General features: G+C 39.7%; 1 protein-coding gene across 1 annotated transcript; it reads right to left on the reverse strand.

The window, feature by feature from the left end:
* Positions 1–7,199: 7,199 nt before the first annotated feature.
* Positions 7,200–8,279, reverse strand: LOC133831973 (uncharacterized). The gene has a single exon (XM_062262373.1). The coding sequence runs from the start codon at positions 8,277–8,279 to the stop codon at positions 7,200–7,202; it is 1,080 nt and encodes a 359-aa protein (XP_062118357.1).
* Between the last annotated feature and the right edge of the window lie 6,449 nt (positions 8,280–14,728).

Raw genomic sequence — 14,728 nt, forward strand, 5'->3', positions numbered from 1 at the left:
TGTGAGTAAGCTGTGAGATCTGATAGATAAGACTAGATGGGTGAAACAGCGGGTTTTTCTGGGGAAAAAGCTGCTTTGTATAGTGTAACAGCAGGGGCACCAGTGTTGGTTAACTTAAAGGTATAGACAGATAAGATTACTATATGGAAGGCTTTAGAGGCATTATCCCCTGGTTTTGAGGGAGGTTTGGATCTACCTAGGAATTTATTAGAGGATGAACATAGCTAATCCCATCCTTAATTACATGAAGGTGATAGGTCATGACAAAGTGGTTGCGCTAAGTGGTTGTGGCAGAAGAATGCCTGAAAGTAGTACTCTGACCTAAGATGTTGTCATAAAGGGTTGAGAGGAATTTAGGCAGTGATTCAATAAAGAGGGTATAAAGATGTAGTCTGAGCTACGAAGACTAATAAGTTTATGAACTGGGTTAAGAATGGTACGGTAACGACAATGTATGTCAACGAGCTAATGGGTTGGTTGATTCTCTTGGGAGACTAATATAAGTGGATGTAGCTGGAGATGATGACTCGTTTAAGGATTAAACTCTGGGATGACCCAAAGCATCAGGGCTACTTCAGTGCATGAGATTTTCATCTGTGCTTGGGCAGCAGGGAGGACCATGGTATTTGAGATATAAGGAATGAAGTATGGAGCGTGGATGTCGAAGGGCAAGAAATGCGGATGACAGTATTCCCATTGGTGGAATTTGGTCAGGGCAGATACTCAGTAATCGGAACAGAAGAGCCCTTGATAGTTCTTTGTCTCCTGGTTTTGACAGGAAGGGGTATAGTTTACAAGATAGTCGTCAGGATAGTGATGAGGCTTAGTGAAGTTACTCAGTATGCACCAGAAGCAGGGGACGCCATCTAGAAAGATGCCAGATAAGGACACGTTATCTACATGGAATGGTTCAGTACGTTAGGTCCGATTAGGGATTGTCCAAAATTAGAGAATGGAAGACTGAAATGCCTTATTACATTTGAAGTCTGAGGCTTGTCCCTCGGAGGTGACCGGTTGACTTGATAATCCTCGTTCTTGGTTACATTATGGGCTGAAAGAGTTCAGTGTTATGTATCTCCCAAGAAGGATTCCTATATGAAGTATATGCCTCAAGGTTATCCTACGAGGGGCTTGAGATATTAGTGCTGGTTGGGGGGATTCGTGGTGAAAGTAATTGAGCTCGTCATATGAGAGCCTTGTTATGAACCTGGGTGAGAGCTAATTTGGTAAAAGACAACCATGGATTGCGAGGGACATCACCTGAAGTATATAAGTTGGACTGAATGGAAACTAAAGTGGTCAGTAGGGATTCAGATGAGTATGTAAAGAGTTCTTGAGTATGCTTCAGGAGTTGGCTATGGACAGACTCGGTATCGGGGACAGTATGAAGAATGGCATTAGTTTGGCAGAAAGAATTACTGGTTCAGTTGAAGAAGTATCTGGCTTAGGGATGGATGAGACAGAGCGTTGTATCGTGGAATTTGTTGTCATCGCTTGCTAAGGATGAAGAGTTTAAATGCTCGGTTACAAGACAGGACAATGTCTTCAGGAATTGATCTTTGATCTGGTTATTACCAGCTGAGGATCAAAGAAAGAGACATTTCATGATTTATCATTTGTACCAAGTGGGGTGTGATGGAGTACCAGTAGAGATTCTTAACTGACTTAAGCTTCAATAACACAGGTAAGTTCAACAAGCATAGAGTACAGGAAGGATATGAATAAGTCACATCTAGGTTCGTCAAGGATGCATTGAACTACTTTCCAACCAGAAGCAGAATGTGAACTACTACTACATTGACGATACTAAGACTGAAGAAGCAGGGTAACAGGTAAAACTCCAGAAGGTGTCAGTTTCAATCTCGACAAGGGTATTCAAGGTCATGCTACAAGCAGAGAAGGGATTAGGTATGAAGAGATTTAGTCTGAAGCCACATAGAGATTTTTGAAGAACATCTGAAGGATAGGAAGCACAACAAGACTGGTGAACATGTCATCTACTACATAAGTATCTTTGGAGGACGGCCATATTAGAGATTAGAACGACAAAAGAACCTAAGGGTAGACTGAATGGACAACTTTGTATCAGATTTTTGGAAGACGGAATAAGGATTGGTTAACACCTCGTGGTATGGAAGTCCGTGTGTAATGGATGGTTACAGAAGGGTAGTGTGAGGGACCTTGAATTTGTTTTAAGAACATGAAACTGTAAACGGTGCATCAAGTCTGAGATGCGCCTAGATATAGACTGGGGGGATGATGGTTTGAGCCTCGCGGTAGGTGAAATAATGGGAACATGGTTGGTATATAGAGAATATTAAGTTGATGGTGAAGGTATAGCGTAAGAGATTTGAGTGCTTGGTCATTTGTAGAGGGACAACCCTGAGACCAGAATCCAGTGAGACTTACTGGGTAATTTATGTTAGAAATTCTTGATTGTACAAAAGGAAAATTAATTTGAAAATTGATCTCGTACTTGAGAAGGTCTGGGTCAGTTGGATAGGATGCCACGGGTTACGGCAAGCTCAGACAAAGTAACAGTTGAGGTTAATATAGCGCTTGTGATGGGTTGTGGATAGTTATATGTCTCGATGGGCAACGAAAGTCAGGAAGAGAATCTTGTGAGAATGGTTAAGAATCCTACCATTGTAATATTAGTTAAAATATAAAGATCGGATGAGTAATCCGATGGAATTTGGTGTGGAGATGAAAGTCTTGAAAGAACATTGTACTACCTTTTTAGACATATGGTAGTCAGGAGGTTTAAATGGGTGATAAGATCTAATATTTAGATATTGAAAGATATAATGGTATAATGGTGGATTGTAGGATGATTGTATATAGAAGGTTATAACTCGATAGATTGAGTTAACATATTTTGGTTCGTGTGAATGAGTGACGTGGCGTGACAATTGATGGTGACGGGTTGAGACTCTTTAATTTTCCAGGTTCTGGAAAGAAATTAGAGAATGAAGGGAATAGGATTGGAACTTAGAATTGGTGGTTGTCTATAGATAAGATGGCAATCTGAAGGATTGATGGTTATTTTAAAAGAACTACGCATTGAATGTGTAAGTGTTTGGGATATTAAGAAAAGTATAGTCCTTTGGTGATCAGTCACAGTGATGAATGTTGGCTTGCGACTGAAGTGTCATAGCATAAGATATGGTAAGATAGGAAGCATGAAGTGCTAATTCTAAGTAAGGAAACAAAAGATGATGAGTATTATGGTTTAGTATTGGTTCGGGGGAAAACCAATGAAGTTATGAGAATTATTAGGGTAGGAGCATCTGCCCATCTGGAAGGACATAAGAGTTTGCAAGATTCAAGTGTCGGAACACAAAATTCCAGAACGATAGACTTGTAATTCTCCAAGCAGTGTAGACAAGAAAGGGTATGATAGTCTGGGGAAGAAAAAGGGAGTTTAATTCCCGGTTTAACAAGAATTCTGATATCGTACCAAGTATTAGGCCAGGGGCCTACAAGTTTGCCTTACCCTGGTGTGGGTGGTAGCTTATGAGTTTTATTGATGTTAATAACAAGACGAAAAATGATCGCTGATGAGATAAGTAGACTCTGGGGTTTTAGCAGAGTTTTTGGGCGAGAAAAGGTTAATGAGATTACAGTTATAAGATAAGATCTTATGGAACAAGACGGTCACTCTAGTAAGAGTCTTATAGAAGGATTAAAGGTAAAAAAATTGGACTCTGAAGTTATGGTCAGAGATGTGAGATTTATTACCTGATGGGTGTTCGAATAAATTTCGAGGACGAAATTGTTATAAGGAAAGGATAGTTGTAACGACCCAAAGTTGCTAATAAGGCTTAAGGTCCATGATTAGTGTGCCGAGAGGGCATAATTGGTATTTATGTGAATTATTGATTAAATGCATGATTATATGGCATGCATGATTAGATGAGTATATGGATATGGTTAGATGCATGTTTATGAGTATTAAATATGCATGTGGGCCCTGTTTTGTTCATAAGGGCATGTTTGTAATTTTGGCCCGTTGAGGGCATAAATGTAATTATTTGTGACAAATTGTTGAGACCACATTATTATGTGGATATATTTGCAGCTTGTGGCTCGAGGCGATCCTAGTGAGCGGTTTAGCATTATAGTCATGGTGAGGATTTATACCCGGCTTAGGGGGAGCCTGGGGGTATTTCTGGGAATTTGGGAAATATATTGAAGATTATTAGGAATTGGGGAAAATAATTGGTGATTAGTTAGATAACAGGATTTAAGTGGTAAATGTTAGGGACACTCAAGGAATTAGAGGGAATTAAGAGAAAATGACCAAAATGCCCTTAGAGTGATTAAAGGCTTGGTTATATTTGGGAGAGCAAACGGGTCTTTTGGTGTTTTAAAAGAGGATAAGGGTTATTCTGCTTTTTAGAGTTAGTGGAAGTTATAGAAAAGGGTAGAAGCTAAAGGAAACAAGGAAAGCAGAAAAAACAGAACATTTAACTCACCTTTTTCTCCTCCACTCGGTTTGCCTATTCCTCACCATTTCTTGTGGGTTTTGGAGCTGGAAACTCAGGGAAGGTATGGGCAAAGTCTTGGGACTTTGATCCTTGAAGTGGCTAGAAGTTCAGCTGGAGTTAGTGTCCAATTAAGGTAAAATTTACAGAGATTGGTCTGAATTTTCTGTCTTTGATGAAGTTGTTTCTGAATTTGAGTTTTGGATAGGAATCAAGGGGCTTGAGCTTAGGAATTTGAGGAACTAAAGGTTGGAAGGGCATAGAAACAACCTAAGGTCGAATTCTCTCAGTTAAGGTAATCAATTCTAACTTTGAAGTTCTGGGTTTCTCGTTTTTCTAATGATGTTCTTGAGCTTTTGAGCTCAAGTTTGGTTTCTTTATTTGTTGGTGCTTTGAGTTAGGTTTTTGATGTTGATGGGTTGTTTTGGTTGAGTTATAAATTTTGAAATTGGATAAGTTTTGGAGTGGTTTGGTAGAGCTTTGGCTCGGGGAAGTTCGAAGGAAAACCCAGAAAATTCATGCATGGCTGGTTGTAGCGATGTAGCGCTAGCATTGGAGCGCTACAGCGCTAGGCTTCATTTTTTGGGGGGATTTTGTCCCTGTCTGTAGTGCTGTAGCGCCCACATAGTGGCGCTGTAGCGCTACCCTGCCTCCAAAAAATGGGTTTTGGGTATTTTTCTTAGGGTTTTTGCTTAAAGGCATGAGGGTTGATTCCACCACCCAGTTTGGTGGAATTGGGCTTCCCAAGGGCATGGGATTGGTCCCAAAGTTGGGTAACGAAATTAAGATTTAATGAGGATTCTATTTTACGTTTGTGACTAGGTGTATGCTAGGGCTCAGACAGGATCGTGCTCGAGGGTCGTTTCTATTAACCAAAGTGCTCGGAATCAAAGGTAAGAAAACTGCACCCCGTTATGTGGTTATGTTGGGACTAAGAGTTCCCTATATTTGTATGTGATGTCATAAGATGGTATTATGTCATGGGGACATGTGATAAATGGCCTAAGAGTGCCGAAATCAATATTTGCGCACAGGACGCAGCTCGGCCACTGGTAGCTGTGGTTAATCAAATAACCATTGAGCTTGGCCTAAGCGAGCCAGAGTCAGTGGGTTGAACACTGGGCTCAGCCTAAGTGAGCCAAAGACAGTGACTTAAACAGAGGGTGGGGCCTAAGGGCGTCGACCCTAGATATTGTGTGAAATGTTTATTGATGTTAATCTGATGATTGTGGCATGCTCATTGTCTGGATGGTTAATTATTGGTTTATTGACTGATATTACTGATTATGTGAATGAAGCGGTCCATTGAGTATTTGATTAATGATTTGTAAGTTATTTGATTACTATTTTTTTATTATTATTATGCTATGCATTATAGTTTTCTTGTTGGGCCTTGGCTCACGGGTGCTACGTGGTGCAGGTAAAGGCAAGGGTTTGATGGTTCAACCATGAGTTGGAGAGCTCTGGGGGTGAGGTGTACATTGTCAGCTACTCGGCCGCCACGGTCGAGGGTTTGTACAGTGACGAAAATCTAAAATGTATATTTTTCCATTAGAGTGGCCATGTGTATTTATAACTTTTAGAATTTTTGTAAATATGTCTTTTAAACCCTGTTTTGGGATCCCATGTACTAAAGAATCATTTTAATGAGAATTATCTGTTTATGACCAAAATATTTTAAACTAAACTTGTTTATGACTATAGGATCACGTTTTCATTTGAAAGACTTGGTTAGCAAGTCTTTCACTATTTTAAACACACAGTGTAACGACTTTGGTTATCCAAGGCGTTACACTATCTGTGTTGGGTTAGCCTCGATTCCCCTTTGAGTTACTAGGTACCCAAGGAACTTTCCTGCAGTCACACCAAAAGAACATTTAGTTGGATTTAGTTTCATGTTATATTTCCTAAGAATGTCAAAATATTGTTTTAAATGGTTGATATGGTCCTCTGCAATGAGGGATTTGACGAGCATTTTGTCAATGTAGACTTTCATCGTCCTTCCCAGCAAGTCGACGAACATCTTGTTGACTAATCTCTGGTAAGTCGTTCCTGCGTTCTTCAGTCCAAATGGCGTGACCTTGTAGCAAAATATGCCCAAGTTGGCCATGAAGGTTGTCTTTTCCTGGTCGTCTGGATGCATCAGGGTCTGGTTGTATCCTGAGTATGCATCCATGAAGCTCAGAAGTTCATGACTGGTTGTGGCGTCTACCAGCATGTCTATGTGTGGTAATGGGAATGAGTCCTTTGGACACCACTTGTTGAGGTCTATGAAGTCGATGCAGACTCGCCATTTTCCATTCTTCTTCTTCACAATGACTACGTTGGCCAACCAGTCGGGATAATGCACCTCCCTCACGAACCCATTTTCAATGAGCTTTTGAACTTCTTCGCTAATGGCTTTGTTCCTTTCAGGGGAAAATTTTCTTCTTTTTTGCTTCCTTGGTGGGTAGTCTGGATCAACCTGCAATTTATGGACAATTACTTTGGGGTCAATTCTAGTCATGTCCGCATGGGACCAAGCAAAACAATCATAATGGACAGATAGAAAATCAATGAGTTTAGTTCTGATGTCAGGGTCCAATCGTGATCCGATTTGGACTTTGTGATCTGAGAAGTCTGGATGTATCTGAACTTCTTCTAACTCCTCCACGTCTAGTTGGTTCATCTGGGAGTCAGTCAGTCTGTCTTCATGGTAGTCAATCATAATTGCTATAACTGAGCAGGTTTGTCCTTCATGGTAGTCTGGTAACATGCTCTTGAGTCTTTCTGTTGGCTTTTGATTTCTTTTACTCCCCATTTAGTTGGGAACCTTAGAACTTGGTGGTATGTTGAAGGGACTGCCTCCATTTCATGTATCCATGGTCGACCTAGTATCACGTTGTAAGTAGACGGAGAGTCTACTACCAGGAATCTTGTGGACAGATTGACTCCTTCGGCATAGACAGGTAGCTCGATCTTTGATTCATCTATCCCCATTTCCCTGAGAGCACTTAAAAACAAAATGTTAGCTGAACTGCCATTATCAATAAGAATACGTTTAGTAAGACAATTAGCAATGTAAAGTGCAATAACAAGAACATCATGATGTGGGTTGAGGAGTCTGGTTGACTGTGTTGTTGAGAAATTGATGGTTTGAGCTAGTAGGTTGATGGTATTCTTCTCTATCCCGCTGGACTCTCCTATGATCCAGTTGGTATGCCTGGCATGTCTTTTGGCTGCTGAATGGGTGACTCTGCTTACCTCAGAGCCACCAGTTATTACGTTCACTGTCCGTTCATGAGTAGGTGGCATCAGCAGGGTTACTTCTCTTTGGACGACTGACATGTCTGCCTCTTGCTGGAATGTTCTTTTGCCTTTGTCTATGAACAAGTTAGTCAGGTGACCACGTCTTAAGGAAATGCACTCATCCATTCGGTGGCTGTGGTCATTTTGGAACTCACACCATTTTGTTCTATCTCGTTGGTCAGATGGAGCCCTCATCATTTCCAGCCATTTCACTTTGTCTCCGAGTCCTTTTAGTACGCCAACGACTTTGGCTGGTGAGATCGAAAGATTGTATTCTGGTATCTTTGGTCCATCTCGGAGACGTGTCTCGGACGACCGGTTGTACTCCCTCCTTCTGTTCTCTGATCTACTAGGATACGGGTATGGCTCAGATTGTCTGTCACTCTGTCGTCTGTCTACCCTTGAGTCTCTTCGAGAGTCTTTCCTTGGAAAATAGTGATAATAGTTAGCTTCATCCTCCTCCCATTTGATATGTGCCCAGGCCTTGGCGAGAACGCCTTCCATCATCTTGCAAGGATACTTGGTAAGTTCTTTGTATAGGTCTCAGTCGTAGCGAAGTCATTTGTGGAAGGCTGAGATGGTTGTGTCCTGATTACAATGGTTATAGAAACCTTCTCTTTGTTGAAGCGGCCTACGCAATCTTGTAAGGGCTCACCTCGTCGTTGAACTATGATGTAGAGGTCTTCTACAGACTTTTCAAGTTTCCTGCTACTAGCAAACTGCTCAACAAAAGTGTCAGACAATTGTGTAAAAGTAGAAATAGAATTATTAGGTAAATTAGTATACCATTGGAGGGCTGGTCCAATCAGAATAGAACCAAACCCCTTACACATGCATGCTTCCCTCATGTCACGTGGGATGGCAACAGTGAACATTCTCTGTCTGTATTGTGCGATGTGATCATCCGGGTCAAACGTCCCGTAAAACATCTTCATATTTGGGAAGTTGAACTTCTTTGGCATTTCCACTAGTGCAATGTCATCTACGAATGGAGAGTTTGCATAACAACCTGTTGCACTCTTCTTAATTGGATTCGGCATCCCAGGAATCCGTTGAATGAGCGCCTCCATCTCAGCCAACTTTCGAGCCAACTAGGGATCTTGGATTGGAAAAGAGTTTGTGGTTGCTTGGCGGGCTGGCTCGCTCATGGCTAGTTGATTCAATCTGACTGTCTGCTGCTCAGGTATATTCTGACCAACTCCAATGATGGTCTAGCTGGCTCCAACAGTAGGCTGACTAACACCTGGAACCTGCTGCTATCTGGTTCCAATGGCTGGCTGACTGGCTCATGGAATTTGCTGCTGTCCAGCTGCCGAGGCTGACTGGCTGACTCCTGGAATCTGTTGTGGTCCAGGCGCAGATGAATGTCCATGTTAAGTCTTGGTTACCTGTTCACCTGCATTGAAAATAGAATTTTGTATGTTAGACATGGTGGGTGGAGTTTGATAATTCCTTACCGAGGGTAATGGAACTGTCTGACTTGGTCCATCATTGTTAGAGGTAGGAGTGAGGTCACCCAAAGGATGCATAGGGCTAATCGAGCCTCGGAAGCGGGATGGCTAAACCTCGGTGGCTTGAGATGACATGGCCTCCATTCTTACGAGCAGGTCAGCATTCTCAGCTTCAAGCCTCCTTATTTTCTTGCGGTCTTCATTCATCTGGGTGGTAAGAGAAACGAGTTGGGCGGACAGATCAGGTGTCTCAGTCACGTCTGACATGTCTCTCAAGTGAACTCCTTGATCTCTTTGTCGATCGTCTGATTGCTAGGGCCCCACAGTGGGCGCCAAATTGTAGATTTGATTTCCTACAATTGATTAGATGGGCACCAGAAACCTGTCAAGAACAAAAAGAGAGAGACAAGAGTTCAATTGGGAGCACCGGTGAGGTGTCAGCCAAAGGGACTCCAATGCTCAAGTTAGTCAGATTGTAACGAAAGAAAATTGAAAGTAATAAAACTATGATATAAATAATGATATGGTGATGTATGTATGAGTAGTGGACTGGTCAAAGTGACGGTGGCGACGACGGCAGGACTGAATGACTCGGTCAAGTCCGGTCAGATTAGACTGACTAATTCAACTTGCTTGACTGGATCACTGAGAAAGAGAGTAGTTGTCATTTCAATAAGAGAGTAAAGAGAGTCAAGTGATTATCAGGTGTCCCCTTCTCAACCCCTGAGGGTCTTCTTTATAGTCGTTCTCTTATTTCCGTTCTGCCTTCGTCTATCTAGCCTGTCTGACCCGTTCTTAGTGGTTCCCTCCAATTTTCATGGGAAGAGGGACGTGCATTTTGGCTGCTTCAATGTCCCTGATTGACTGAATGCACCCGGACTCGAGTCTGGGTACCAGCTAGCTCGTTTGGATGGCTGAGCCCAATAACATAGGTTTGGGGCCTTACTTTCTTACTAGGCCTGGTGAGCTAGTCTGGCTGACTAGATGGGATTTAATTGTAGACAAATTTTGTCCACTACAATAATCATGCATATTTACAAATAATAATACAATAAACCAGTTATTGCCCTCCTGGCCTGTGATCAAGGCATTAAGCCATATTAGAGAATTTGGGAAGTTACAGGCACCACCTCTAAGTTCACATAGGTGAATTCTTACAACATCTTTGCTACCTTTAGAGATGCTTGTTTCACACAATTGAACTTCATTAAAATCCCTAGGCGTAACCCTCACTCGGTAGCAACCAACATTAACCATCCTTGGATGGAACTCACGACTTTGTTAGTGATGAAACTATTCACCCAATAACTTGATCTTACCCATTGAACTCTTTCCATTGATGTTCACAAGTTTGAATTTGGGTTGCCATCATTTGTGAATATATTATTGTAGGAGTTTTAGTCATATCCCTTTTGAAGCGGAACTTACTAACCTCTTCGCTAAAGGTTTTTGTAAATAGATTCGCTAAGTTCTCACTTGTCTCTATATATGAGATCGATATGATTCCTCCTCGAATCAATTGTCTCACATACTCATGTCTTAGACTTATATATCTAGACGTCTCATGCCATTATAAGCTCTTGCTAATGTGGCTTATTTATCACCATTGGGATATTCCTCGTGAAATCTCTAAGCCACTTGACATCTTTACCATTTGTCGGTAGAGCTATAAACTCATTCTATAACACCCCACGATTCGGGCACCGGGTAAACCCTAGTTCGGGTATTTTAATTCCCTGTATTATGTATTATGTTAGGGGAACATTTTATGTAACAAGAAGTTGTGATGTTGGAATGCTAGCCATGCTGTGGTAAGTGCGGTTTTTTTAAGAAACCGAGACCTTTGGTCGTGGACTGGGTCAAAAATCCTAATCGGATAAAAATCTCAGATTAATTAAATAGGAAATACTATGGCATAAAAATATTAATTTTTTCTGGCACTAGACTTTATATTCAAGCCAATAAGTTTAAGAAACTTTGATTTGAGGTTTGAATCTCAATCAACCGGGCATTAAGAATGAGAATTTCTTGCTCGAGCCTCTGAGGGCATTTTGGTCAATTTGATAAAATTACCAAAATTATGTGTTATATGAACAAATTTATTTTTGGTCACATTTATTTTATTTTAGCTTGGAGATATTTAAAAACTATAGGGTAAAATTTTTGTTAAATTTGGAGAGTGAAATTACCAAAGGGCCCTTGAGTGCATTAGAAGTGAGTAAAATGAGCAAGGGCATTAAGGTCTTTTCCAAGGGAGGAAAGAGAGAATGGGGGCGATCAAGGTTGTGCCTAGGGCTCTCATTGGTTTAACCCTAATAATTCCACTCTTACACAACTAATCATTTTTTTTTTAAATTTCCTTTGCTCTCAAGAAAACAAAAAGCACCTCTTCTATTTCCTCTCCCCTAAAACTGAACCCTAGCCCCATCTACTCTCCATTTTTTGCCATTTTCTATCCATGAGACAAGGACACTCTTTCCCCATTGAAGGAGGGAGGAGCTCAAGAGCACACTAAGAAGGGTAAGTTTCGAACCCTACTCCACTTTTCTCCTTTCTTTCTCTTCAAACCCAAAACCCTAAGGGTTATGTTGCATGCATGCGATCTTAAGTCATGCATGTGATCTAATAGTCATGCATGGCTTTGATCTTGTGTTCTAGGGTTCAATATTGGTGGTTCTAGGAGGATCTCAAAGATTTGAAGCTTGTTGATGTTTTAGTGAGAACAAAGGTAAAGATTTTAGAGTTTTGGCAATTTTTCACGCATCTCCATCTTCTACCCTAACATTTTTTTTTTTTAAATCTGCATGTGGAACCTTGGGGCTCGATTTGAGTGTATAGAACACAAGGAGGAAGTTTGAAAGGCTAAGGGAACCTATCTCCAAGCTAAAACCATCAAAGGTAGATTTTTGGTTAGTTCTTGAGCATTTTTTGTTATTGATATAGATCTAGTTGTATAGGTTGTTTTGTTGGTTTTTGGAGTTTATTTTATGCTTTAAGGTTAGCTTGTTTTATTTTTTGATTCGCATGCATTCATGTGGCTATGATTTTGCTAGTTGTGTTTAGTTTTGCTAGAATGTGTAAAAATGCATGCTGCCAAGTTTTCATGGTCTGACTTCCAACGGGTCAGATCGTACCTACTACCTATATTTGTGGAAATAATTTATATGTTTGCATATTTTTATGATTACTTGAGTTTATGCTTTTGAAAATAAAAAGAAAATGTGTTTTCAAACCGAAGTTATGAACTTTTTGGCATATTGATGCAATCTGGAAAATTTCTGGGCAGCATGCACAGCCTAGATTGTTTTGAATATTAAACACGTTTTAGTGAGCCAACAGGCATGAAATTTGGTAAACTGTTAGTCTAAATATTTATAAGGATCACAGAAATATTTTAGAGTAAAATGAAAAATGTTTAAAGTGTAATGGTTTTTCAAAGTTTTCCCTAATAATCTGAAAACGATATTTCTGGGCAGCAAACACTGCCCAGATTGTCTTATATTTTTGAATTGGTTCCCCTATCCTAAAAATTATGAAATTTTGATAGAAACTAAATTAGATATGATTAAAGATCCTGGTAAAATTTTAGAAAAAAGTGGGCTACGATGTAACTGAAATAATTTTTCTAAGAACCCTAAAAATCTGAAGAAGAAAAAAACTCCTAGGCAGCAGGCACTGTCCAGATTTCTTTAAATGGTTTAATGGGTTTTGCCTTCCCAAAAATTTGAAACTTGGTGCGAAAATATTTAAGATAGGTATTAATTCTCTGGTAAAATTTTAGATAAAATATATCACGGTTTAAGAGTAGTAATTTTTCTAATTTACCTAAAAACGGGGAAAAATAGTAATTTCAAACCTTAACAAAAAATGAGTTTTGGGAGGTTAGTTCTCCTAACCTAAATTGAATTTTTGATGTAAGACTTCACCTAGTTCCCATCATTAGGATGCATAATACGTGAACGGGATTTAAATGGTTGTGGTTAGAGAATCTAACATTGAATATGAGCTTAAAAGTGGGATATTTATCACGTTAAAATGAATAGTGAAAAAGACAGGTTCAGAATTGGAAATGAAGTTGTTTTCAAAAATAGCTAAAGTTTTTTAAATATAAAAAATCCCAAATTAGTTTAAGGTAATTGAGAATTTATTTTTACCATTTTCTAAACTCGGGGTCCAATTGCCCTTTCTTTTCGAAAATGACGTAATAGAGATCTTAGGTTATGGATTTAAAGATGATACAAATGGAAGTTAGATTTTATAAAACCGTAAATCGAAAAGTATTATCGTTAACAGATAATAAATTGAAAAAGGTCGAAACGTGGTATTTTTGGGTAAAGAATGGAAAACGGTAAACTTCGTACTTGAGTATAAAGTGGATGGTTTTCTAAGATTAATAGTAGTTTGAAACTTCATTTATAAGTAACCAAAATATGCGTAATACGATTGAGAGAGTAGCCTAGAGATAGAATATTAAAATGCACAGCATGGAGAGCATGTTGCAGTAAGGAAGATTTTTCTCAGGAAACCGTAAATTTATTTAAAGCAGAATCTGGTCTTATATAAGAGAAATGTCTGTATAGAGTCTCTAAGAGAATTTTATTGAATGTAGCTATCGTAGAATATTAACTATAAGAATATGTCATAGTTTAATCCAAGTCACTATGTGGTTTCACTAAAGTGTTATCTAAGTGTGAAGGCTCGCTTCTGGATAGAAGGTTTCCACAAGCAAGCGCTAAAGAATCCGGGTAAGACAACTTATGATATGTTTGGCTACAACACGTTAATGACTAGTTTAGATAACTAAGTTATAAGCTAATAATTTGAAATAGTCTTAGAAGGTTTACTCAAGATCGTGGTCCTAGAGGGTTCGTATACTCATGACTAAGGTAAACAGTCCGGCTAGCTACCGCGAAGACTATGAACTCCGGCTAAACATCGGGGAACTAAGTGAGAAACTGATTCACCATCGATGACTATGTGACTAAGGATGGTTGGCCACCGCAATATGTAATAATTCTGGCTTAACACCTGTGACATAAGATTCTGGTTAAACTCTGAGACACATAAGTAAGTTGATTCCGAGTTCGGCTAGCTACCGTGACTAATATGAACTCCAGCTAGCCACCAGGGAACTAAGTGAGAAACCAGTTTGCCACCAATGACTATCTACCTAAGGTTGGTTGACCACCGCAATATGTAAGAAGTTCGGCTTAACACCCGTGACATAAGATTCCAGTTAAACTCTATGACATGTAAGTAAGTTAATTCCGGTATCAAATCTCTATGAATAAGAAAGTATGTCAAATTATTCTAGAAGTCTGGGTAACCAGTGTAACTAGTTTAAACCCGTCGACGCTATGGTAAGAAATGTTAAGATGTACTAAGAAATCTTAAGCTATGTTGAAGGTTCCTCTGGAACCCTAAGTAAGTATGCATGTTAAGATACAAATGAGTAAGTAAGTATGTATGTTAAGATACGAATGAGTAAGTAAGTTTGTATGT

Source organism: Humulus lupulus, chromosome 4 (genome assembly GCF_963169125.1).
Source record: "Humulus lupulus chromosome 4, drHumLupu1.1, whole genome shotgun sequence".
In the NCBI taxonomy this organism is placed as follows: Eukaryota; Viridiplantae; Streptophyta; class Magnoliopsida; order Rosales; family Cannabaceae; genus Humulus; species Humulus lupulus.